The sequence below is a fragment of the Apiospora aurea genome (genome assembly GCF_038362705.1).
Source record: "Apiospora aurea strain CBS 24483 chromosome Unknown utg000004l_segment0_segment0, whole genome shotgun sequence".
Lineage (NCBI taxonomy): Eukaryota > Fungi > Ascomycota > Sordariomycetes > Amphisphaeriales > Apiosporaceae > Apiospora > Apiospora aurea.
In genome coordinates, this window is record NW_027117391.1 from 3,436,406 (window position 1) to 3,460,785 (window position 24,380).

Here is a 24,380-nt window from a genome sequence, read left to right on the forward strand (position 1 = left end):
TGACAGGTGGTCGTGTTACCGCGAAAGGCGGTCGCAGATCTAGGGATGTAAGCAAGAAAAGGAAAGAAAAAGCCACTAACGGTGACGATCATCTAGTAATCAAGATCCATTTCGTCTCCTTGGGTCATGTCCTTTGCAATAGAGAAAGAGAAGGATTCGGCCGCCTCAACGCAATCTTGACTGCATTAGGGTGGTTGTACAGACAGAGCATGAAGAATCATGTGTTGACTTAATCCTATTTCGTACGTTATCACAACATACCAAGGGAAGGAAGCCAGGGAGCTCTCTTATATCATAGTATCACCTCCATTTGACTAAAGCCACGCATTCGTGGACTTCTCGTTTTGCAAAGTGGTACTTACAATATCATCAAACGGCGCAACCTACTGCCATGGTGATGTACAACGACCCCCCTGAACCTTGGCGAAACTCACTCTATTGCTACTTTCCAGCTTATACCCTCAGACTACTCAGCTCTTCTCGCATTTTTCGTGTTCTTCATCTCTCGCATATTTGCAGCCTCGGTCGTAGTCTATTTGACGAGGCTCCAATTTTTCCAAGAGTTCTTTTTCTCTTGATTCCACTTATCGATCTAGATTGTTAGAATGTCTCCTGTTTACACTAATTTCCCCTACTCGCTCGAGATACGGAAAAGGACTTCAGGTTTTGAGTAGCTCATGGATACCGGTTACATACCGGAAACTTTGAGCTTCCGGCATCTTTCTCAATGGTCAAGCATAGTATGGTGTTACCGTTTTGTCTTTTGTAGTCATTTTCCTTCGCTCTGCTGGAATCACCCAAACTCGAAGACTGAAATGTCAAATTGTAGGAGAGACCAAATATTTATGATTCCGGGCATCATTCTCTCGTAGGAGAGTCACATAGGGAGGGGCTCACGCATGATATTCATTGACGAGGTTGGTTTCCTTTGACACCTCAGAAGCGACCATTTCAACCTCATCTCAAAGATAAGAAACGAAACATAGGAGAACATGGACCCGTTAAAAATATAAGAATAGTTTCTGACCCTCGGCAAAGCATACAGAAACCATTCCTGACAATTGGCCATAGACCAGTCGAACTCGTCCTGCCAAGGCTCAGATTACCCCTGGATGAGCAAAAAGGGGCTTTCTCTTGCTGATGCTCGATTTGGAGGGATGTAGACAGACACTTGGCTTATTGTAGCTTGACTGACTGGTAGTTACAGTGTTACTCACTGCTACCGAAGTTGCGCAGGAAGAGAGTTAGATACAAGTCGCTAGACAGTTGGCCGTTATTTAATTTAGGTTGCACATCTTCGAATCTTCAATGGTTATCTCGATTCAAATATCATTCAAGTATAGTCTCGAGGGGCTTCCGTCTAGTATAGATATATGGCAAAGCCCAGTCCAGTATAGGGTATCATTAGTATATAACCAAAAAGAAGCGCCTCAACTCTTCTCCTCCGGCCCGCTGCTCTTGTCCTCAACACGTCCCGCCATCCCTCGGATGCCAACGCCGTCCTCGCGCTCCCCACATTTTACCCCCCTCCTACTTCTTCTCCTTCTTAGCCTGCTCCTTCGCCGCCTTCTCCTTGCGCCAGCGGACCCCGTGCTTCATGATGAGCAGCAGCGATGGCGCGCCGGCCAAGGCCAGCGCGCCGAGGATGAAGAAGGCCCAGCCGTCGCCGATGCCGTCGATCATGGGGTTGACCGCGGCCGTCGCGGCGGCGCCGACGAGGCAGCGCGTCAGGTTGTTGGCGGCCGTGGCGGAGCCGGCGTGGCCCGGGTTGACGTCGGCGAGGAGGACGTTGCTCGTGTTGCTGAAGCCGATGATGCCGATGCCCAGCAGGAACAGCAACACGCAAGGGACCGCGAGGTGCGCCCGGTACTGCATGGCCCAGCCCCAGCCCATGAGCACGGCGCTCGCCAGCGCCAGCAGCGGGAGGCCGATCTCGAGCCGCGCCCGCTCGATCGGGAACCCGGCCAGGTCGGGCTGCTTGCTGCGCTCAAAGGGCAGGCCCAGCCGCCGGCAGTGCCGCTGGTAGTTCCAGTTGATGATCCGGCCGAGTACGGCGGCGGCGAAGATGGAGCCGCCGCCGAGCGGCAGGAACATGAGCCCAACCATCAGGTTGTCGAAGCCGTAGTTGCGGGCCAGCTGCGACGGCAGGGCGGTGGCGACGGCGTAGAAGCCGGCGAAGACGATGCTGCTGTACGTGAGCAGGAGGAACATCTCCTTATCGAAGAGGATGGCGAGGCTCTTGAAGGGGTTGAGCTTCCGGACCTGCAGGGCGGGTCTCGCCGACGCGCGGGAGACGGTCCGGTAGAGCGCGAGGTCATTGCTGTCACTTTTGTTGTTGGTGCTTTCTTTGGCACGGCGGCGGTCCTCTAGGGCTTCTTTGCCGAGCTGCCACAATGTGCGATAGGCCTTGTGCGGGCGGAGGCTGCCGTCTCCCACGATGTTGCGGCAGGTCTCGGGCATGAACAGTGCATAGATTACCATGTAAGCGCCGGCAAGGATCGTCAGGAACCAGAAGGTCCAGCGCCAGCCCAGGAACTGCGAGAGGAGACCGCCAATGACGGGGCCCAGAGCCGGCGCCAGGATGGTGGGCACGGCAGCGAAGCCGACGTACTGGCCCCTTTCGGCCGAGGTGATGATGTCGGACACGACGGCCTGGCATAGCGCCACCGTCGTGCTGGAGCCGGCCGACTGGAGCATGCGCAGTACTAGCAGGGCGGCGTAGTTTGGCGCCAAGGCGCATCCGATGTTGGCTCCGATATAGATTACAAAGCAGATAAGGTAAGCCGGCCGACGTCCGGTGGCATCGGCAAAGGAGCCAATAAACATAGGAGTGATACCTTGGAAGATCTGAACCGAGCGATTAGCTCCGAAATCTCTAGATGATGCAGTCAATACGTCACAGTACATACCATGTAAGTCGTTACGGTCAAGTTGATCTGTCACGAACAGTCAGCACCCAATGTTTGCAGTGGCGATATGATTCATGCCGGATCGGCCAACTTGCCTGTGTCAGGCTGACATTGAAGTCTTTTGCCAGCATCCCGAGGGCCGGGAAGTATACCTGGGCCGTCAAGGGCGAGAAGAAGGCCCCTGCCGCCGCGCTGAGGACAATGACTCGTTTCTGACATGTTGTGAAGATTGAGTAGACTGGCCGGTCGTCTTTCGGAACTGGAATCTCACTCGGGGGTTCTCCGCTGGGTAATGCCTCTGGAGGCTTATCTTGACGCTTTTCTTCACCACTTGAGCGGTGGCGATCGCCGTGTTGCGACGAGGTTTCGGACATGCTCATTCAGGTCAAGGTGGGCAACGTGTATAGGCTGGATCGACCAACTTCTGGTCTGCAAAATGGGACAGCTTGAAATGCATATTGCCAAAGGGGTGTTATCATTATATACATTTATCAAAATTCGCAGCAACCTTTGGCTTGTCGGGTACGATGAGTGCGACCGGGTACTTGTGAATTTCGTTCTTTCCTGACCAGAAGTCCGCGTACCTTGCGGTAGCCGCTTCGGAGCCGAGTCCGGCTAACCCCTTAAGTTAGCCGACATCGCTTTAGTGGATGCGGCGCAAAGGCGCAGAACGATGATAACGCCTAACCCGGTGCCAGATCAGCCATATTTCGAGGACAGTTCTGATTCTGGGGTAGGTAACTGCGAGATAGGTTGTCGGGTGTCGGGGACCGATCTTCGATTAAGAAGATGAAGAAGATCAACACCACCCACCACCCGGGTGACTTTGCAGGCAGTACGGGCCGCTATATCGCAGTGACCACCACCACGGCGCTAGGACGTGGAAATCGTTGTGACGATAAAATGGAGATGGCACTTGTTGATCGTGGAGACTGGAAATCAGCACGCCCCCAAAAAGGCCCCCCGTTTATAAGTACACATCCTAATCGTTTTCTGAGGATACGGTCCATCTGCCCCATGGGCAGATCATTGACAGTTCGAATTTCCATGGAATCAAAATTATTACACCGACCAGCATGAGCAAAACAACGATTGGAAGATATGTTTATGTGGTATAAGTGATTGCATTAGGTCCAATGGGGTATTAAGCTCTTTATAAATAACATTCCAGATATACATGACACAAATCGCGCTAGGAAGCTTTTTGCTTAGACCAGGAGAGCGAAAAGGGCGCCCAGGACACCGGCGGCGGCAGGGGCCTGGTAGTGGCCGGCACCGCTGCCTCCAGTGCTGCTGGGGGCGGCGCTGTTGCCGTCGGAGCCACCGTTGGAGGAATCACCACCGTTGCTGTCGGAGCCGCCGTTGTTGCTGGAGCCGGTGGGCTTGGCGCCACCGCTGGTGGTGACACCGGTGATGCCGGCAGGGGCGCCGAGGACGGTGGTGGTGGAGGAGCCGACGCTGATGGTGAACGAGGTGAGACCGCTGCTGGCGTTGATGGTCAGGGTGTGGGCGCCAGTGCCCAGGCCGGCGGGGATGGTGGCAACCGGGGGCTGCGAGGTCTCGACCTTGGGCTGGGTGGGGATGGCAGTGTCCACCGAGTTGGAGGGCATGCCAGTCACGATACCGTCAGAGTTGGTCTGGGTCAGGTATGCGGTGGCCGGGTTGGAGTAGTCGTAGGTGTAGGCCGACGTCTTGGTGGTGGGCTTGCCGTCGGTGCCAGTGAAGCCAACGAGGACAGTCTGTGGGTAGATCAGGTTAGTTTCTGTGCGCTTGAATGAATAGATAGAGAGTTTGAGGCCGAAAGAGCCAGTTTGTGGTTGAACGTACGGTGGTGTGCATCTCCTGGGCCATGGCGGCAACGGCCAGGAAGGGAGCGACAGCAGCAACGGAGGAACGCATCTTGACTTTGGGTTGACTATTACTTCTTGACTGTTTGTTGGACTTGTTCTGTATGAAGACTCGAGGTCAAAGGCTGTACAGGCTCAAGTTAACGAACGTGGGGAGAAAGCGAAGGTAAGGTGATTCTCTGGAGAAGAACCGAACTCAAGAACCGAAGGGGGCCGGCATGTTTATATTCCATTTCCCAGATGCAGGAAAACACTGGCGCTCCCATCTCGATCATACTACTGGGCAGGGCGACAGGGGTTCTCCGCGTAGAAAAGCAAGCTCCAAGCCTGTTGCCTGTCTAGCTAGGTTAGCAAGGAGGCAAGCCGGCGTGTTCTGGCTAGAGTCGCTGCCAGAGTGGACCGGCGGACTGCGCCTTGCTTCGTATTGTCGCCTCGGGGGAGCTAGCAGCGCGGTGTACAGTAGCCCGGTACAGTAATACTGTGTCTAGCTTGCGAGGAACACTCGAACACGCTTCCGGCGGCATGGTTGTTTACTTGTCACGTCGCTGGAGGGCCCTGTCCAGTACCTGTCTGCATGCTACCTCTCCGGTTCCCGTTGGCTGAACAGCAGAGACAACACGGCATTAGCGCGCGGCCACCAGCCAGATGATCACCCAAGCCCTGGATTTAGTCTAATTTCCGATCCCTGTTGCTGGATTGGATCAATATCTGAAGAATCAAGGAAAAAGTAGACAAAAGGAACCCGAATCTTTGACCTTTCCGCATTGCCAGCCTGGGATTGGTTGTGGGCGAGATTCAAGCATTTATTCAAGGTCGGTATAGAGTTTCCTCCAAGGTTCGTCGAAGGCTTCGTTGGACAGCGGGAGGAGCTGAAGGTGACGGGGAACCGTCCCGAGTCAGTCGCCTCACATACCCAACGCACCTACTTACACAAGCTTAAGCTGTGGTTCTCGGCACAGCGCAACTGCAAGGAAACTAGTAGTGCTGCACGCCCCGGGGGCTGCATGTTGTCTGTCACACTTGACGGCACGCGTCCAAGCCACTAGCCAGCCGTGTTCGCGGTGGACGGGTGATGACCTAACACTTTGGGACCTGGATGCTCTGATCGCTATATACAGGTGTCTTGGTGTCTCTTTTTTATCGTACCATGGTGGTTATTAGCAGTGTCGATCGCAAGTGAGTCATTGCCTGTTTGGCGATCGCCTGCGTCGAGTCCTAAGAAAGACTGAAAGACCCGAGGCCCCCCCTTTGGTTGGCAGGCCCATTTCGCCAATGCGTCGTTGGGGGAAACAGGTGATTTCTTTTCCGCTGTATTCAGTTCAGGCATGATGGAGGCCTGCTTGCTGGCTCGCTGCATGCCGACACACCTCGTAATGGGCCCATGGAAGAAAGTGTACGTTAGTCGTTAGAGGGCAGCACTGTGCACGCCAAAGCCGACCAACCCTCAAAAGAGTGGATGGCTGGATGGCATTCCTCGATTCCCAGCGTACATAGTAGTAGCGGCCTGGAGGAGGGTCCGCTTGTCGGCCAGATCGGACTTGGTGCGCAGATGACCACGAATTTCTGGTCTTTGCTTTGCTATTTTTGGGCCAACTACTGGGTCGATTTGCGCGGTGCTCGTGTGCTGCACACAGCGGCGGTGGCACCCGATGCCTACGTAACGAGATCGAAATCTTCAGATGTCATTGGAATGGTGAGTCGTGACGCGGCTTTTGGAGCTGTCGAGGGAGACATTTCTTTCTCTAGTCTAGCCAGGGAGCAGAAGAAGAAGAAAGAAGAAACACCCTTGTTTCGAGGATGCGACTCTGCACACCGCGGTTTGCGCGCCCGTCCTGAGCTACCTGAATCGCCGGACGCACACCCTGGAATAGCCAGGGAGTTTCCAAGGAATATGAAGGGATAGGGGTGTCTAATGTAGAGTGCATAACGTACCATAACAACCGTGCTTCATATATAGCCGTCGCTCATCTCCATCGGATGGATGGCTCTGGAAAACGCATCCACGGAGACTTCTAGCATCGGGACATCAGTGCACTGATTGATCCTGGCGCCTGGATTGCCGAGGAATATGGATTTTCCTTCCCGCTCAGCTCGTCCCCCAAATCAATTGCGCACTGGAGGCAGGCAGGTAGGTAGGTAGCCTGGTTGACAGGGGAGGCTTTCGCCGGTAGGTAACTAAAGCCTGCCAGGCTGCTGGAGATACGGTTTGTACGGGGGGGGGTTTTCTGCGAGGGAGCTCCCCATTCTCCATTGTCAACTGCCTGCACGGTTACGCCGATGACCGATGACAGCCCCAAAAAAGTAGGCCACATTTCAAACTGAACTTGAAGACAGCTCAGCAACTGTGGGATGAACGGCTTGTGTCGATTACAGTAGCAACAAACCAAACAAAGCCCACTGCAACAACATTGACATTCTCGAACAAGAGGCAGCACAACTGGACTCCGATCTGCATTGCATCCCTTCGATTCGCGAACAATCTTGCACGTGTCTCTGCGAATCCTTGACCTCCCAAAATGGTACGCCATCCATCCATCCATCCCCAAAATAACCAACCCCCTGATTCAGCAACACCAAGTAGTACCCCCATGTCCACTAACATGCATTTTCCCTTGATGTCAGAATACGGCCTTCAACAGCGCGCTCAAGCAATCGACCGCCGTCCGGCGCGACCTGACCTCGCTCAGCTCGGGCGGCGCCCCGACCCCGGCCGCGCTCGGCAGCCTCTCGGCCTCGCTCACCTCCTTCGGCCGCACGCTTGACGAGTACGGCGACCTGGCCAAGCACGAGCTCGTGGTCGCGAAGCAAGAGAAGGCCTTTGAGCGCCTCAAGAACTTCCGTGCCGAGCTGTCGGACTACCGGCAGCAGTTCAACGCCCTCAAGGAGCAGCGCGACGAGGCCCAGCACACGCAGTCCCGCACCGAGCTGCTGGGCCGCCGGCCCTTTGCGACGTCGACACCGGAGAACCCCTACGCCAACGTCGGCGGCAGCCAAGCAAGCCCCGGTGAGGTGCCGACGAACCGGTATGGCAGTGGCGGCGCGTACGGCGGAGGGCAGATGAGCATGGGGACCGGCGACTACACGCGCGAGACCCACGCGCTGCGGGAGCAGAATTTCTTCGACAGCACCAACAGCGCCCTGGACGAGTACATTGCGCGCGGACAGGCCGTGCTGGGCGACCTCGGCGCCCAGCGGGAGATGCTCAAGAACACCCAGAAGCGGCTCTACAGCGTCGCCAACACGCTCGGCATCAGCGGCGACACCATTCGCATGATCGAGCGCCGGGCGATGCAGGATAAATGGATCTTCTGGGCAGGTGCTATTATCTTCTTTGCGTTCTGCTGGCTCTGCTTGCATTTTCTACGGTAAAAGGGGGTTATCGGATACCGGCGGAAGAAGGTCCACGCCAGGGGCTGTGGGCATGGCACGGCTGCATGGGTGGGGTTGGAAAAATACGTGATATTACTTCATAGCGAGGCGTCTGGCGTTCCTGAAATAGCATCTTCGAGTGCCTTTATACATCCAGTATACCCATACTCGAGAATCCCAATAGCTCAGGACATTCTGTAATCGGATTCAGTCTCGGCTATGCACACGCCACGTAGGTCCAAGACCTGCATGACTGTATAATAATACCCCGTAGCCGCCTACGATTCCGCAAGCCAGCCCTTCAGCGCAATCGTAAACAGCACGTCCTTGGTCGCCCGCACTTCGACGACCTCGGTGTCGGGCAGCACGTGGTTGCTGGTGCTGATCTGGCCGCCGAACTCGGTTGGCCAGTCCTCGACGTCCCACTCGAGCCCCTTGGTGCTGATGACGCTCGGTTCCCGGATGGGGACGATGCCCACGTGCTTCCCGAACACGTCGCCGCTGTTGGCCCCGGTCCCCGCCCGCGCCCGCTCCCGCACGTGGATGCGGTGCGTCCCGGCCTTGAGCAGGAACGTCAGGCTCTCGCCGCTGACGAGGTAGACGCGGCCCTCGGCGTACGTCGGCGACGTCTGGAACAGGTACAGATGGTGCAGCTGCGAAAGGCCCTGGTCCACGCGGCCGCCTAGGCCGCCCATGCATATGATGTCGGTGCTTCCGCTTTCGCCGCCGTTGCCTCCGCGCCGCTCCCGGATGTGCCGCAGCGCCTTGGTGAAGTCGGAGCTGTCCTGGTCCCGGTCGAGGATCACTTGGACTTTCCCGCCCGTCGCCTCCTCGAAGTACTTTTGGGACGTCTCGGTCAGGGAGTCCAGGTCCCCTATAATGACATCCAGATCGCTCTATTCGCGATGTGCGTGTAAGTCAGGTGTCAGGGGGACATAGGTTAAATGGGAGGATGGGTGTGGACCATCATTCTAGGGGAAGTTCAAAACTAACAAGCACTTCCTCCGGCTTTTGCTCTTCTGCTTCTCTTGAGATGGCTTGCGAGCAGCAGTCGTACAAGTGGTTTGCCCCGCCATCCGCGGCGACCCGGTATGATGCTGGGATCCCCTCAGTAACGCATTCCAGCTAGCACGATGCCCATGGTCAGGTCGGGTCTTACAGTTATGCCATACTCTTTTCAGGGTTTGTATGTCCGTGAGCGGCTGGTTTAGTATAATCACAGACAACCGGTCCTTTTCCTTGGTAGGAGCCTGCCAGGGCCGGGAGGGGAACAGCCGGGCTGGGAACCAGTCCGTTATGGGGCCTTCTGCCGCCATCGAGAAACGTCTTTGGTAGTAATTCAAGGGTCCGGCCGCAGTGACGAAACGAAGATGATTCTATCCGTCGTGAAACCTGGCTCTCGAGACCTTTATAGAGCGACTTCACGCCCAACAAAGAAACCGTTCGATCAGGATAAAATAGGAAGGGGGTTTCGTCGATAAGCCACTAGCTTACACCGGATGAGAAGTTACTATGGTCTTTGGTGGGTCCCGTGACACCCCGTCCTCTCCTCCGCATGACGTTCTGGCCAGGCCGGGCGCCGATGGATGGGTTTGGGATCTCTACTAGACCGAGGCTGCTTCCGTCTGACATTTCTGACTGCGCCGGGTAAGAAAGTTATGCGACCGAATGAGAGGTAGCGTACGATACATCTTGGGCTTACCACCGGCCCCGGGGGGACTAGTAGTCAGTGGTATCGTACTGGAGCCTCTTCAGTCACATGCGAAGTTCCAAAGGGGTGGTTGATACTCTGTAGCGGTTGCCTACCTACCTATATATGATCCGCCATCTAACATATGCATGAAATGCAAGGTACCTACATATCGGGAACCTCATGTTGCATTGCTTTTGATGTGCCAGTCTTGGTTTCTGTCTTGGTCTTGATGCTTCTCTCCCGCGTCGGCGCTAATGCGAGCAGTGTGGCCCGAGCTTCCAAGGTCGGCAGCTCGGGAGCAAGCGCGTCATGATCTTGGCTAAAATTTGCGAATTGCATTGAATTTGGGAATGCCGCATGCGAACGAGGTCTTTTTGCCGTCTCGCCTCTGATTACCAATTAATTCCCTTTTCTGCGATAGACACTCTTCTTATCGAAGTCGCATCATCCCTCTTTTTTCCTCGTCTGTATTGTACTGTTACCCCTGCCCACTTTCTTTCCGTCATTCCTTTGGCCCCGGACAGCAATTGAGAGGAACAAACGTCGGAACGAACCTCTCTTCCCAAACTAAAATCGCAAAGCGATACACAAAAAAGAGAAAGATGTACCGATCAGCGTTGCGGTCGACGCCGCGTGCTACCAACGCACTCCGACAGACAGCCGCCACCCTCCGGACCGCAGCCCCCCGGAGGCTCGCCTCGACCACACCCGCCAACAAGAAGCGCAGCTGGAAGGGCTCTTTTGTAAGATGGGGTCTGGCCGCCGGTGCCGTCTACTATTACAGCACCAGCCCGGCATTCGCCGAGGAACCGCAACGTACGAAGGACCCCCTTCTAGGACCCGACAAAACAACATTGTCTTGGGATATATGTTTCTAACATTGGACCCCCTAATCTAGCTACACATGTCACCGCACCAGCGCCGTTCTCCGATGAAGACTTACCGACCGTCGAGGCCGTCGTGGCCCAGAAGCGCAAGGAGGCCGAGGCGCGGTTAGCCAAGGCGGAAGCCGCCGAGAAGGAGAAGAAGCCGGGCGACAAGGCGATGACGGCATCTTCGGATATTGGTGCCCCGCCCGCCGCGGACGGTGCCGAAGCCGGAGAGGGCGCCGTGGGCAGCCCGGAGGACCTGGAGGCCGAGGCGGGCCAGCAGGGCGCCTTCAACCCCGAGACCGGCGAGATCAACTGGGACTGCCCGTGCCTGGGTGGCATGGCCAACGGCCCCTGCGGCGAGGAGTTCAAGGCCGCCTTCAGCTGCTTCGTCTACTCCAACGAGGAGCCTAAGGGCATGGACTGCATTGACAAGTTCCAGTGAGTGCTGCACGACCGAGGAGGGAAGAGGAAGGGGGCAATAGACCCTCGACGAATCAGGAGAAGTTTGCTGACAAAGAACCACTAGGCACATGCAGGACTGCTTCCGCTTACATCCTGAAGTCTACGGAGATGAGCTGGCCGACGACGAAGAGTCCGAGGCCGCCGTAAACGGCGCCCCTGAGACCGCCAATGCCAGCGTACCGGCCGATGCCAAGGAAACGTCAAGTGCTAAGGAAGCGCCGCCGCGTGATAACGAGACAACAACATCGTCATCATCCACCAAGGAAGCCACCCCGAAGACGCCATCCCCATTCTCAGAACCGGAGAAGGACAGGGCCGTCCCCAAGGCTGCCTGGGACGCCACGTCCGAAAACGACACGAAGAAGCCCACCCCCGACAGCAAGCCCAAGGCGGAGACGCCGAAGACCGAGGCTTTCGCTGCGCAGCCCAGCGCAAAATAGAGTCTACTGACATGTAACAAAAGCAAGAAAGAAAATTACACCACGGGGTTTGGGGAGGCCTACGGCAGTTGAAGATGTGAGGTACACCACAAAACGAAGAACCTATCAATCTCATATCATGAGACGCGCTTATGCGAGAGAAGGCATATGTACAAATATTTGTAGAATTATGCACGAGACATGCCAATGATAGACAATCCATCCTCTTAATTATAGCCAGTTCCAGAAGCCTGAGGGGCGGACTCAGATGTGGATATGCTCTGAGCCCCTATTAAATTCCCCTTCAGTCACGATGGTTCGACATCATCAGAAACCATGTCGGTTTTGGGAACAAATAGATACAAGCAAAAGAACTTGCCTCGTAACCGGGTATCATGTATTACACGCAAATGAAAACAATCTAGCAAACAAACACAATTGATCATACAATTAGTCCTTGCCCGCCTAGTTTCCAAATCTTGGAAGGAAGTTCATCTGCCAGTAGACCAAATTCCAGGACATTCCACAAGTCTTGCTGGCTCTCTTTCACGACTGAACATGCGGAACCACCAACTTCGCTTTCATGGGGGCCAACTCGGAGCTCTTGGCCCACGCGCCGTCGGGCTTCTGGCGGTAGCACATGAGCTTGCCCTCGTCGCCGACGCTGCCCAGGATCTGGCCGTCGTCGTCGAACCCGACCCGCCAGACCGGCGAGCGGTGGTCGCCGTACCGCGTCATGTTCTCGAGCTTGCACAGCTCGCGGACCGTGTGGGCGACCTGCCCCGGCTGGCCGAGGTACTTGCGGTCGCCCTGGGTTCCCGACTTGTCGATCTCGGCCCGGATCCCGGAGTGGTGCGCATGCGCCTGCGCCTGGGCGGCCCGCGATGACGCGTGCGCGGCCGCAGATGTCGCTGCTGACGTCGAGCTCGACCTCGACTCCTCGTGTGTGCTTTTCCCTAGCACGTCGGACACGCGCCAGCTCTTGCCGTCGTTGGGGGAGTATGGTGTGTCGAGGCGAAACACGCGGACATGGCCGTCCTGGCACGCCGTGGCGACCATGTCGTAGCCCCTAAAGTTCCCGGGAGCCCAGGCTACATCGCGAACCAGACCCTTATGCCCGGTGATCTCGGCCGCTTGGTAGAACTCCCGGGCGCGTGTTGCTGCGCCGAAGGATCCGGTGATCGTCTCGCGCGTCCGGAAAACCCTGGCGGTCATCAGGCCAGAAACTACCAGTCCCAGCGCATCAATCGGCACGCCTGCTCTCAGAGCCGTGTAACAGGGCTCAGGGTTGGGGTCGAACCGGACCTTGAAGCACGTCTCCTCGCCGCGGCTGGGTTTAGGCAGAGCCTGGAACTCGTCGATGGCCGTATAGTCGGCCAAAGTCTCTGGTTCCTCGCTTTCAAAGACGGATAGTTTCCCGTCGGCCGCCAGGAGCGCAAAGTATGTGTGTCGCGTGTCTTCGTTGTGCTTGATCGAGAAGGATCGATAGGGCGACTTGGGCGATCGGGTCTCGTAGGCGGCTTTGCCCGTCGCACTGAACCGCCGGCCCGGTGGTGCTGAGTTGTCCTCCGTCCAGAGCTTGAAGTGTCCTTCAATACCCAGGGACGCCAAGAGGTTAGGATACACGGTCGGAGGGAGCCATTGGAGCTAAGGAGCACGGGGATATGTCAGCACATTCATTCGACCAGGGCCCAATTGCGAGTGTTGACGGGCGCAAGTGTACAGCTGACATGTCTAGGTAAAAGGACATACTTCTAGAATTTCTGATCCATGGGCCGACCAATGGTCGCAAAGGCGCCATATGCCGTCCTTGTGGCGGTTGAAGACGCGAATCTTGCCGTCAACGGAGCCCGTTGCGCAGCGATCTCCGTAGGCGTTGAATGCGACAGCTTGAACAATGTCATGATTACCATGGGCGATCAGATGGAAAGCCGGGTTCTCCTGTGGGGGAGGGGGCACTCCGTCCAAGGCAGGAGTCGAAGACATGGTAGTTCACTCGCTACACCGGCTCAAGCTGCAGCATCATTACCTAATGTAATTTCGGTTCGCGAGTTCGGTCGTTAATTTGGAGGGAATGAAGCTCTATCTGAACCGCGGGGCACAGCACCGGCAGGCGCGAATCGACAGCTCACCTCTACTGATAACACGGCCTATAAGCTTATCGCTTATCGACAGGACACTTACCTGGCTTTGGTGCATAAATGCCCTCAAGGGTACCCAGGCAACCAAGTCTCATGTGTCAACTGAGCTGGATGTATCACATTTTCATTCTCCCGTACATTATCTTCTGAACGAGCCAGGATACACTCGAGGTTGATAAGGTAAAGAGGTATATCATCATTCATTGTCTATCATTCGCTAGTCATCAATCGCCGAAGCACTTTGCTCAACAGTGACCACATTATGGTCTGGGTACTTGCATTTCACCTGACTCTGGTCACAATCACCGAGTTAACCACTTTCCCGTATGGATGAACAACGAGCGCAACTTCCAATTTGCTGCGAAGGCTAGTCGTAGTCGCATCAAATTCCTGGATTCGGGGCATCATTAGCACTCGTGAGTCTTGTAATTGGTGCATCTCGCCTTTGGGTAGACTCACCGGATATAAGCAATTTCGCAACCCCCAACTACTTCGGATGACCAGCAAAGCCCCGGGGCGCATCCTTGCTGCTATGCTCAAGGCAATCTGCTCCTTTTCGAGTTGCGTTACTCCAACCAAAGCAGCAAGGTAGACGGCATCACAGCTGTTGAGATTCAGAGATTGGGAGTCGGCGCTGCCACAGTAGTGCACCATTTCTTCCTCTGGGATCCCGAGCCTGGTGATCAGAGTTGACGCTGTTGTGACGGCCTCCTCATCGCGATCGACATTGATTATCTTCGGGCCCTGCTGATGCTCTGTTGGCGGTACGGGGCCCAATAGTGCGTCTTCTTTCAGCGCTTTCAGGAGGCATATGGGCGTCAGCGGAAGAGGCCCCGATCCCACGAAAGCGATCTTCTGCGGACGAACAAGACCTGCCGAGCGCAGAGCACATAGCTCGAGCTGCGTGAGCTCTTCATAGTTGCCATAGTAGGGGAATGTCTCCAGTAGCCGCTGTGCCTCGGCCGGGTCTTGTCCTTGCGCAATATGGCTAGCCCAGTGAGTCTCGAGACAGCTTTCGGCTTGAGAGCATAATCTCTGCAGCGATGGGAGGATGGCTTGGAGTTTGCAGCTCGCAAGTACCTATGGCCTCGCCAGGTCAGTTTCTGACCATCGAGCATGGCTTGCGCAGCGTTTCCTTACCTGAGAAACAGTATTTGCATCGTGGATTTCACAACATTGGGATACCAGGTCGCCGAAGAGAGTGTTCGTGATTTCGCTGGGGCGCAGGTCCGCCACTCCCTGCAGTCTGGCGTGTATGCCGACAATCCGCTTGACGATCGAAGTGGCATCCCCAAGTGACGTAGGCAAGCAGGCAACGTGCTCACAACTCTTCTCGGTCTCGCACGATTGTAGAGTATGGGGGTCACGTGCCTTCTCCCGAGAAACACCGGCCCAAGCTAACAGTCGTGACATGACCAGGTTCGATTAAGCAATGGCACGTCTAAAGTTCTTTTCCTAGAGAACCTTGATGGCTGGTATATGGTTCCCGGTACCTCGTTAGCCGTCGGATATAGTTGCTCAGTTATGTAGGAAGGTCGGTTACTGGCTGGCCGAGTTCCTCTGCACCGGTCAAGAAATCAGGGGTAGGAATCAAAAAGCGTTAAGTAGATGAGTTAATGATATTGAAGTCTTGAGGACGGAAGAGTGAGATCGGACTTAATATGAGTATTGTTCCAATGTTGTGTGTGTTGTTGATGGTTACTGTACTTGTGGCACCGGGGCAGCCAACAAGGTTCTCAAACTGGTAGTAGTATGTTTTCTCGGGGCTTTGACACTTCTCTAACCCACACCAAAATAGGAAGGTCTCCGTGTTGATTCTACACAAGCCCGATTATTCGAGTGGATACGTTGACCTATAAGGAGTTGGGTATTTCCAACTTTCCCATCGGGTGCTGCTCAATGTCCAAGTGATGGGCATGGAACCCCTGGCAAGCCGCACAACAACCCTTTATGCGGACCCCATAACGCATGCCAGCATATACTATAATGCCACCTTGCTCAAGTTAAGCTTTTTTCTGTTAGATTAATATCATAAGCGCCGTTAACGCAAGTGATATTACCAAGGCTAAGTAAATGGCGGCGTAATTAGTAGCCATGAGGTTAGACGTCGAACCGTCGTTGAGAGAAATAACACCCCCCTGAAGCAATCTTCTTAGCATTCTAAAGAGCTCGGATAGTTAGCATAAGCTTTAGTTGCTTTTTGGGAGTGCACATCTAACGGGAAGCCACACACAATACCCTTTGGCTGGCAGTTGTCGTTGAACCGGCAACCGGAACATAGCCGAGCCGGAGGTATATTATGACCACTAATAACTGTTAATGCTATCCGCTACAATAAGAACAATATACCGACAAGGGATGCCAATTTGGTCTCTGTAATATATGGATTCCAAACCGGTCTCTACCTTGCGGGGTTTTTCATATTTCATTATTAGTTATCTTTTTCGCGAAGCTGTGATTTGCGACCAAAGTTCCTGTTGTGACACAGCAGAAGAATTCATTCCGTTCCAGGCTATAGGCGACCATGCTGGATTATGGAAGACATCCTAAGTGTTTCTTCCATAACCACGAAGTTAGGTGTGACTAAGGCCCAGTGCTCACCAAGTAGTGTTTGGTTGGCGCTGACCTCCCTTTCCAGTGGCGGGAGCAACTCGTTGCTTGGCCAAACGCTCGTGCTCCTCTGATTAAGCCCATCCACAAGGCGCTGAAAGTGAGTCGCATCTTCTGGGAACAAGAGGGTTAGGAAATCACGGAGGATCAGAATCCCTCCCCGATCTCGAGCAGCCTGCAACAAGGGGGCAGAGCCCCTTTTTGGTACAGAAAATGTTAGCAAGTGGCAAACCTGACATGAGTGAAACTTACCTGACACAAAATAGGTGTCCCAATTCTTTCTTTTCGGCTTCCACAAGAAGTTGGCCGTATACATAACTGCCTGGATATTTGGTGCATGCAGTTGCCCACTCCCAAGATGCAGGGAGCTACGTCCCAGAGAAAAGTCGGAAGCAGATCCAACCAGTTTTCGGAGTAAGCCAGGCAACCTCATTTTCCTTTACATGTACCACTGAGGTTAAAATGGTCAGATTGGGATCAGCACCCTCCCGAAGGAGGTGGTCTACAATGTGTCCAAACGTAGAGACACCACCCTGCCCACCTTCATGGCTCGCATAGGTGAACATGTTCCATATATTGACTTGCCACAAAGTCCATTGCGAATGCAAACGCCAGTCATAGGGCTCTCTGCGTTCTTTGTACACCCGGTTCAGATCACATCCCAGTTGCGTGAAGTGTGACATCACATGGGTGTATCTTCGGGCTGACATCGAGGAAGAAAAGTGCAGCTTGGAGTGTTCTATCGTCAGTGGTGGCCAGTTGTGTAGAGATTTGAAGAGATAAGCATAGCGATGCAATTCGTAGTTGGGTTCCGCTCTGGCTGATGACGATATCAGACCGTGTTCACAGAGCCAGTCAAAATACTCGTAGCAACCACAGGCCAGACTTGGAAGCAACATCTTGGAAACCCCAATAGTCTCAGTGAACTCGGTACTAAGAATTGCCGGAATTTCGTACAACCGGTCAACTCGATGCAAGAATTTTATAAACTTCGAAGAATTACGGTGTTTTTCCAGCAAACTTAAGTCAAATAGTCTCCGAAACTTCGAACTCGTAATTCTCATCATGGAATCGCCGATATCAGGGTCGTTATAACTGCTGCTAAGCCATGTGTCGGAGAACTTCCAGCTGAAAGGCAGAGGGGTGTTGTACTTGAGGAAGGCCAAGAATCCCTTCATGGTGGCCTGAAATGGGTCAAACTCTTGGTTGTATTGGCCCATAAGGGTGCGAGCATGAATGGTATCCAAAAACTCGACAACGGACCGATGGGTCAAAACGACATGAGCTTCGAGCATGCTCTTCCTCGTGTCAAGTTCTCCTCGAACCTCCAGCAGGCCTTTGCACTGTAAAATAATATAAGCATACCTTTAGATCTTGCCATATTGCGACGTGTCAATAAGCGTTGTGGAATAGTAGATGGCCTATATGTAAGCCAGAAAATCTACTTACCTTGCCGTAAACCTTCCGGCACGAAATCCGGATGAAAGTTTGCCAGTCGCACTCGACGTCAAACTGTTTGCTCCATAAGTTGTGTTCTGTAGCCTCTACCGACGATAGTTCCACCAGGCTTAGGTTCGAAGCAGCGGGCCCCCAAAGCGGAACACCCACCGAATTTCCGGCAGCCTCCTTATGGCTTAGGATATAGAGAACCCAGCTCAGTGCTGAGAAGGCGAACCTGCGATCTGCTGGATGGATGGATTCCAGGAGCTGATCAAAAAGGGCTTCCAACTCGGTTGGGCAGTGTTAGATTCTGTCCACCAGTTCCGATACACTGTCTCCCGAAAACAGGCCATCCTCAACTGCCCCAAGGACGAGCGATACCCACAGAAAGACACCTTCGGCTTTCTGTACAACCGTCTCCTGGATTATCTTCATCCCGGAAGAGCTCAGCCTCAGATGTCCAGGAATGTGACTGAGACGTTGTTCGACGGATCTACTTATGTCTCTCTCTGTTAACAAATGCAGCCGCAATACTGGGTAGATCGAAAGGTAGTCCCGGAATAGGCTGTATTCTCGGCTTGAGACGCAGCATTTGACGTGGTCTGGGTATAATTCCAACCAGCTGTTTAGCTCTTGCAAAAGTTCCAGGTGCCTGCCTTCAAACTCGTCCAGGCCATCTATAAAGAAGACGAACTTGTACTTGGAGGTTCGAAGGCTGCCTTCAAGCATACTTCGAAAGGCCCTCAAGATGTCGCGGTGCTCGAGGCTTACCGGCATTGCCGCTGCCGAGGCTTCGGCCATGTCCCACAAGTTCGGGAATGCGGTAGAGATCAAACCCGGAGATCGTTCCAATACTGAGAAAAGCAGCCCGCGAAGCAACCCCTGGACCGACTTTTGGGCTGCAGTACCCGGTTTCCAGAAAAAGAACTTCCCCAGTGCCAGTTCACTACCCGCAGCCCAAGCATCTAGGTACCGGTTCAGGTTCTCATGAAGACAGATGTACTTCATCAGAGCCGACTTGCCTGCGCCAGGCTTACCGGTTATCCAAAATGCACCGCCGTCGCTTTGCAGCCAGGATAGGAACTTTTTTCGGGCTTCTACCAATGCCCCGTTTGAAACACGGTTGATTGGATCAGTTGTCGAAGCACTAGAAATTCCCTTCGCCTCGATGTCGTCTTCCCCGTTCACTGGAGCTACCTGGCTACCACGGTTCGATCTGGGCTGGTCATTTTCATCGTCCAATAGCCAGTCAAAGGTCCGCTGGTGAGCATCTGTAATCAGGTCGAATCTCTCGTGGACACCCGGGAATCTGACTAGATTCAAGATGGATACCTGCTTGACCCTGTTGAGGGCCTCATCCATGCGGTTGACGAAGGATATAATCAGATCAGATGTGTCTTTGCCGATATACCGAGCCTCCAGACTTGGTCGCAGGCGATCGAGGGAATCTCGAATTGTCAACACATCGCTTTGCAACGCATATCCACTTTTTGTGATGTTGCTCAGCTTCTCCCTAGCCTCGCGGCTTTCAACGAAACAGTTAGTTAGCTGGGCCTGTATGAATTCTCCAGAGCCGCATTGTGACCAGCATGGCAGGAATGGCTTACCTCATCAAGTAAGTCATCTGCAGGTTGAGCTGACTTCTGCAACGCTCCAACTTGCCCTCGAGCTCTGGTATATCATGCTTCCTTCGCTCGCTTCGTACCACCGCCTTGAAGCTTTGCCACTTTGACCTCGAATTCTGGGGTATTGTTTTCGACAGCTCGTCCAAGATCTGTTTCGATAAGCTGGTGCAGGCACTTGTGATCTCATCCAATCCTCCATGGCTAGATGGCTGTTGTGTCAGCGTGTCTGCGACTTCGCTCAGGTGTCGCGTATCTCTCTCCAGATCAGGGTCCAGCGCACCCACTTTCCGGACTGTCTTGACCTGATTCAGTATCTTGAAGCTGTACTCGAGGAATTGACAGATGTTAGCGGCAAAGCCAAGGGCAGCGAATGCGTCCATTCTCGCCAGTAGGGGCTCGCCAAATATAAGAAAGAGTGGGCAGTAGAAGGTCAACTGGCATAGGCAGTGCTACGAATGGGGGGAGAACAAATATGTAAGATGGAGGAGGGGAAAGAGCGATGAATAGCAGAGCACAGTTGGGGTGCACCTTCCCCCATGCGCCGAAATCAGTGTTGCATGGACATGGAGTGGCAGCCATCCCTTGTTTCCTCATCACACCCGATTTCCAGGCCGCCCAAACCCCTCTCCAACAGATCCTCCGGGATTGCAGCCTCTTATCCGCAGGTGTGCGTGTGTATCAGATATATCGAAACATGTTGTTCTTCACACTTCGTTTCATCGAGACCGGCTGCCCATCCTCGTACTCCACGCCAGCCGACCCTCCATCCCCGGCAATCCCCGACATCTTCTTCATCATCTCGTCGTCGAGCTGCGCCATTGTCTTCTTTTGGTTGGAAGGCTTGGGCTCATCCTTCTCGTGGTTGCTGATTGAAGTGTCCTCCTTTTGTTGCGGTTTCCCTTCCTCCTTGGGACTGCTGCCGTTGGTGCTGCTTTTTGACGACCCCGGCTGGGCCTGTGACGGGCCTAGCGTTCTGGTGGTTGTACCGAATTGTCTGGCTGCGATCGGCGTGGAATGCGACGACGGCCTGAGGATGGAGGAACAAACGGCGCCGATTGCCTTTGCACAAATCCTAGAGCTTTGGATGGCCATGATGGTATTGAACTGACGATGAAATGAGACGAAGTTGCAATTGGAAAGCGTTGTGCCCCAGAAGATTAAATGATCCATTGCAACGTTCTGCCTGCCCCATGTTTCATTCCGTGACGTCACCAGTCGAAGCTCTACAGCAATGACCGCATAGCAAACGAACCCCTTGCTAGCGCGTCCTCCTACAAACGAACTTTATTTCCAAACATTTGCCTGATCGGGTGTCTCTGATCCCGTATAAGCCCACCTCTGACTATAACGAGTCGGATGCCAAGACAGCATGGCTATGTGCTCAACTGGCCGAGATATTGAATACCACAAAACATCGGTTGACTTTTCATGAAGATAGGGATACGTAAGTCGGGCGAAGCATTCTGCAGCTGATGGGATAACTGTGTTGAATGTTTTGTTCAAATTGTACAAAAAGTCTCCATGATTTAGACAGATGCTTTGCTTCCAGCTGGTCGTACTTGTAAAACAAGCCCATCACGAAATTGGTTCGAGAAAACTCCTAAAACGCCCTCGCCCATGCCCCCTTTTCCACCGATCTTCTCTTTTTCCTTGTATACGTTCTAACAGTTTTGAACTTTGAAAACGCTAGCGAGCGTAGAAACGAGCAAGTGTCTATATATAAACAAGTAGTAGTAGCATCGCTTGATATCATTTGCCGTTTGGTTCCATGGCGGCGTTGTTTTATTTGTTTCTTTTCGTCTTTGCTGTTATTACTCCGGCTCTTCGTCCTTGATCTTGTCCTCGACGAAGAAGCCGTGCTCGAAGCTCTTCTCCTGGCGGAAGGAGAAGCGCTCCCAGCTGACGCCGCGGCGCTTCTTGGTGCCGTCCTTGTGGAAGTAGTGCGTCTTGGGCTCGAAGTCCATGACGGAGCGCCAGGTGCGGAACATGCGGCGCCAGTAGCAGGCCTCGGCGGCGGGGGTGAGGTAGCGGTCGCGGAAGACGCGGGTGCTCTCGGCCGCGATGACGCGGGCGCGCTCCGGGTCGGCGAGGAGCTCCTCCATCTTGGGCACGAGGTCCGAGAAGTTCCGGTTCACCTCGACGTAGTTCTGGTTCGGGCCCGACGCCACCAGGAGCGGGTAGTAGTGCGCGCTGTAGCTGAGCTTGTGGATGATGGGCACGCTGTCGCACACGTGCAGGTACCGCAGCCGCCCGCTCCACGAGTTGCCCTCGGTGTGCGCCACGAACTGGAACTTGCAGAAGTCCTGCATCGCCATCAGGTCCTTGCGGTCGTGCCAGTCGATCGGCTTCACGTCGCTCCACGACTTGCCCGTCGCCGCCTTGACGAGCGCGCGCCGCAGGTCGCCGTTCTGCGCGAAGCTGCCGCGCCACGACAGCTGCGTGGGCTTGTCGTACCAGCCCCGGGGGAAGGTGGTCTCGAGCTCCGCCACGTCCTCGCGGAACTGCACGTACGAGGCCACGCCGTCGTCGGGGTAGGACCAGCCGTCGAAGTCGGGCATGGGCCAGAGCCACCGGTTGTCCTTGGGGCGAGCCCAGGTCCAGCGGATGCGTTCCTTGTTATGCTCGCCCTCCATTGCTATGTCCTCAATGTCGAAGGTGAACTCAATATTGGGGATGAGTCGGCGCGCGTCTCCCATCGAGGAGATGGCGCGGTACATGTTCGCCAAAGCGGCCAGTCCTCGGGACCGATCCGGTTCTCCGTGGACTTCCTTGATGACGTATAGCTGTTGCAGCCCAGTCAGACTTGTGGCTAAGCATGGATACGAAGACGGGCAGCCCGAATGCAGGAAAGAGCTGGCTTACCTCTCCATCGTGGATCATGACCTGGAATTCACCGTGTGTGCGCCCGTCGTATGTGCCTTTCCTGTCGACGTGAATATCTTTCTCCTTGATTGTCCGGTTTAGATTCACCAAGTGCTCACGAGCACGGTCGAGCTCTTCGTATAGTAGCGGGAAGGCAATCTGTTTCCAAAACGTTGTCTCAGTCGTACGTTCCCCCGAAAACAAAAACAGGACAAAACATGGAATATGTTCCGCAAAATGGACTGCTGGACTTTTGCAACTTACGTCACATTGCTCGTCGGTCAAGCCATAATTCAGGTCGTCTCGACCAACAACGAACTCCCAGGTCGGCTCCGGTTCCATCATCTCCAACTGCTCCATCTGTTCCGTCTGTGCCATGTCTTCCTCCGCTTCTACCGGTTTCACCATCTCAGTTTCTTGAGCAGGCTTGACGGCAGGCAAAGTGACCGACGGCAGGCCCTCGTGGCGCTGATGGGACAGGTAGGACAGTGTAAAAACGATCATGATCGTGAGAGCGATCCATAACGCCCGACGCCTGAACAAGTCAGGTGATGACTTGCCCATGGCGAAGGCACCTTGGGCAGCCATCGGGACCATTCAAAGGGGCAGCCAAATCAGGAACGAGCGAAGAAGAAGAAAAAGAAAGGAGTGTTATGGCGAGAGAAAAGTCACGATGCGAGCCAAAGAGTGAAAGTTTCAAGTAAAGGACTACTGGGCCACGGCAGGGTGGGAAGGATACGGCATATATTGCAAATCTATGAACCTGAACGGATGGCGATGGACGACGGAAAGGCCACCAGCCCGCTAGCTGGAAGCCGTTCATACTAGTACATACAAGGGGCAAGATGACGACGGCAATAAGCCAGACTGAAATCGGAGGTTTGTAGGGGGATACATACGATGATTAGTGGTGACCTATACATTGTCAAGTTCTTATCATCTGGCCGGCCCCGAGCTGGATCCCCGTTTGCGTGGGCTAGACTTTGCCGCGGACAAGTCCTCCCGTGCCGGCATGGTGGGAGAAGAAAGATTGCTGGGATTGGGACCAGGTGGTAGCATAAAATAGCCCGTGTACTATCCCTCTTCAGCCCCTAGAGTAGCATGCGACGGGGATCTCCATGACTTGACACAGTACTATAAAGTGTATTTCCCCTTTAGTGCGAACTTATCTGGGCGCCTTACGAAGAAGGGATAATTTTCAGCTTTGTAAACCGGCGTCCGCTGGACTACGATTCAGGGGCCGGATGCTAGGAAGGATCTAAAAGGCCCTTAGGCTGTAGTGTAATGGGGGACGGCTAGACTGCAATTGTTGCAACTGGGATACATGCCTTGAGAAAGGACATTTTTAGATGAATTTGCCCCCATTGCGTTCGAGTGACTCCTTCGCCAAAAAGACCGGACCTATTCACTGCAGCCCTCTCTCGTGGGTTTACAGCAGGGAGCCACCAAATTCCCGTCAGGTCCGCTAGCAAGCAGCCGGCCCAAATAGAAAAGCACAAAGCGTGTTTATATTTTGCCCGCAGTCTCGATCAATACTTCTGCTTAAGAAAGATGGGCCGTGTCGGCATGCACACGGTGCAAGCCTGACAGACAAGTAGATACCTACTCGCAAAAATTCACGCATCGGCTCTACATACGCTCTTTCATTTTGACTTCTTCTTCTTCGTATGAGAAGACACTGGCCGATGGAGGTTTTAGCGACTCGAGCTGACTTTTAGGCTAGAAGCGTCCGACGCTACTATTGTTGATAACGCTACTACTAGCAGCATCAGCAACAACGCTATTATCAATAATGTGCTAACGGGCTAGATCGTACATGTACCTGCAGTCCAGCTGTGTCCGTTGAGGTGTTGGTCGGGCATTCCTGGTTGCAGCGTTTGTAAAAGCCCTGCTCCGAGCATAGGCGTGGTTGCGTGGGTTTGTCGGCCGGCGCAATGATGGCTCAACCTGCCATTTAATCTGGGGGCATAGCGAGTAGATCCAGTGGGTGATCCTCGGCTGAAAAAGACATGACGGGCTTCTATTACCTATATGTATTCACAATAGGTAGTCCATCCATACTACCAGCACAATATAGTACTGCCTTAGTCTATGGCACAACCCCCAGGCACAGGTGCAGACTTGTCACATC

General features: G+C 54.1%; 10 protein-coding genes across 10 annotated transcripts; 3 read left to right on the top strand and 7 right to left on the bottom strand.

Moving 5' to 3' along the window:
* Positions 1-1,530: 1,530 nt before the first annotated feature.
* Positions 1,531-3,283, bottom strand: PG986_005867 (uncharacterized protein; the record flags this gene model as incomplete). The annotated part of the gene is made up of 3 exons (XM_066842089.1): positions 1,531-2,847; positions 2,910-2,936; positions 3,020-3,283. The coding sequence occupies 3 exons, from the start codon at positions 3,281-3,283 to the stop codon at positions 1,531-1,533; spliced, it is 1,608 nt and encodes a 535-aa protein (XP_066701951.1).
* Positions 3,284-3,582: 299 nt separating this feature from the next.
* PG986_005868 (uncharacterized protein) lies at positions 3,583-4,687 on the top strand (the record flags this gene model as incomplete). Its single annotated transcript, XM_066842090.1, has 2 exons — positions 3,583-3,642; positions 4,106-4,687. The coding sequence occupies 2 exons, from the start codon at positions 3,583-3,585 to the stop codon at positions 4,685-4,687; spliced, it is 642 nt and encodes a 213-aa protein (XP_066701952.1).
* Positions 4,688-7,272: 2,585 nt separating this feature from the next.
* On the top strand, positions 7,273-8,125 carry PG986_005869 (vesicle transport V-SNARE protein; the record flags this gene model as incomplete). The annotated part of the gene is made up of 2 exons (XM_066842091.1): positions 7,273-7,275; positions 7,379-8,125. The coding sequence occupies 2 exons, from the start codon at positions 7,273-7,275 to the stop codon at positions 8,123-8,125; spliced, it is 750 nt and encodes a 249-aa protein (XP_066701953.1).
* Positions 8,126-8,403: 278 nt separating this feature from the next.
* PG986_005870 (thiamine pyrophosphokinase- eukaryotic) lies at positions 8,404-9,441 on the bottom strand (the record flags this gene model as incomplete). The annotated part of the gene is made up of 3 exons (XM_066842092.1): positions 8,404-9,021; positions 9,119-9,222; positions 9,285-9,441. The coding sequence occupies 3 exons, from the start codon at positions 9,439-9,441 to the stop codon at positions 8,404-8,406; spliced, it is 879 nt and encodes a 292-aa protein (XP_066701954.1).
* A 979-nt stretch (positions 9,442-10,420) lies between these two features.
* Positions 10,421-11,592, top strand: PG986_005871 (mitochondrial intermembrane space import and assembly protein 40 protein; the record flags this gene model as incomplete). The annotated part of the gene is made up of 3 exons (XM_066842093.1): positions 10,421-10,634; positions 10,717-11,128; positions 11,217-11,592. The coding sequence occupies 3 exons, from the start codon at positions 10,421-10,423 to the stop codon at positions 11,590-11,592; spliced, it is 1,002 nt and encodes a 333-aa protein (XP_066701955.1).
* A 525-nt stretch (positions 11,593-12,117) lies between these two features.
* PG986_005872 (WD40-repeat-containing domain protein) lies at positions 12,118-13,557 on the bottom strand (the record flags this gene model as incomplete). Its single annotated transcript, XM_066842094.1, has 2 exons — positions 12,118-13,218; positions 13,324-13,557. 2 exons carry the CDS (start codon positions 13,555-13,557, stop codon positions 12,118-12,120), a joined length of 1,335 nt encoding a protein of 444 aa, XP_066701956.1.
* A 437-nt stretch (positions 13,558-13,994) lies between these two features.
* Positions 13,995-15,125, bottom strand: PG986_005873 (uncharacterized protein; the record flags this gene model as incomplete). Its single annotated transcript, XM_066842095.1, has 3 exons — positions 13,995-14,102; positions 14,172-14,792; positions 14,853-15,125. The coding sequence occupies 3 exons, from the start codon at positions 15,123-15,125 to the stop codon at positions 13,995-13,997; spliced, it is 1,002 nt and encodes a 333-aa protein (XP_066701957.1).
* Positions 15,126-16,690: 1,565 nt separating this feature from the next.
* On the bottom strand, positions 16,691-19,767 carry PG986_005874 (uncharacterized protein; the record flags this gene model as incomplete). Its single annotated transcript, XM_066842096.1, has 5 exons — positions 16,691-17,665; positions 17,772-17,955; positions 18,494-18,653; positions 18,884-19,287; positions 19,370-19,767. 5 exons carry the CDS (start codon positions 19,765-19,767, stop codon positions 16,691-16,693), a joined length of 2,121 nt encoding a protein of 706 aa, XP_066701958.1.
* A 298-nt stretch (positions 19,768-20,065) lies between these two features.
* Positions 20,066-20,479, bottom strand: PG986_005875 (uncharacterized protein; the record flags this gene model as incomplete). The annotated part of the gene is made up of 1 exon (XM_066842097.1): positions 20,066-20,479. One exon carries the CDS (start codon positions 20,477-20,479, stop codon positions 20,066-20,068), a length of 414 nt encoding a protein of 137 aa, XP_066701959.1.
* Positions 20,480-21,198: 719 nt separating this feature from the next.
* PG986_005876 (uncharacterized protein) lies at positions 21,199-22,813 on the bottom strand (the record flags this gene model as incomplete). The annotated part of the gene is made up of 3 exons (XM_066842098.1): positions 21,199-22,170; positions 22,250-22,408; positions 22,514-22,813. The coding sequence occupies 3 exons, from the start codon at positions 22,811-22,813 to the stop codon at positions 21,199-21,201; spliced, it is 1,431 nt and encodes a 476-aa protein (XP_066701960.1).
* Positions 22,814-24,380: the final 1,567 nt, after the last annotated feature.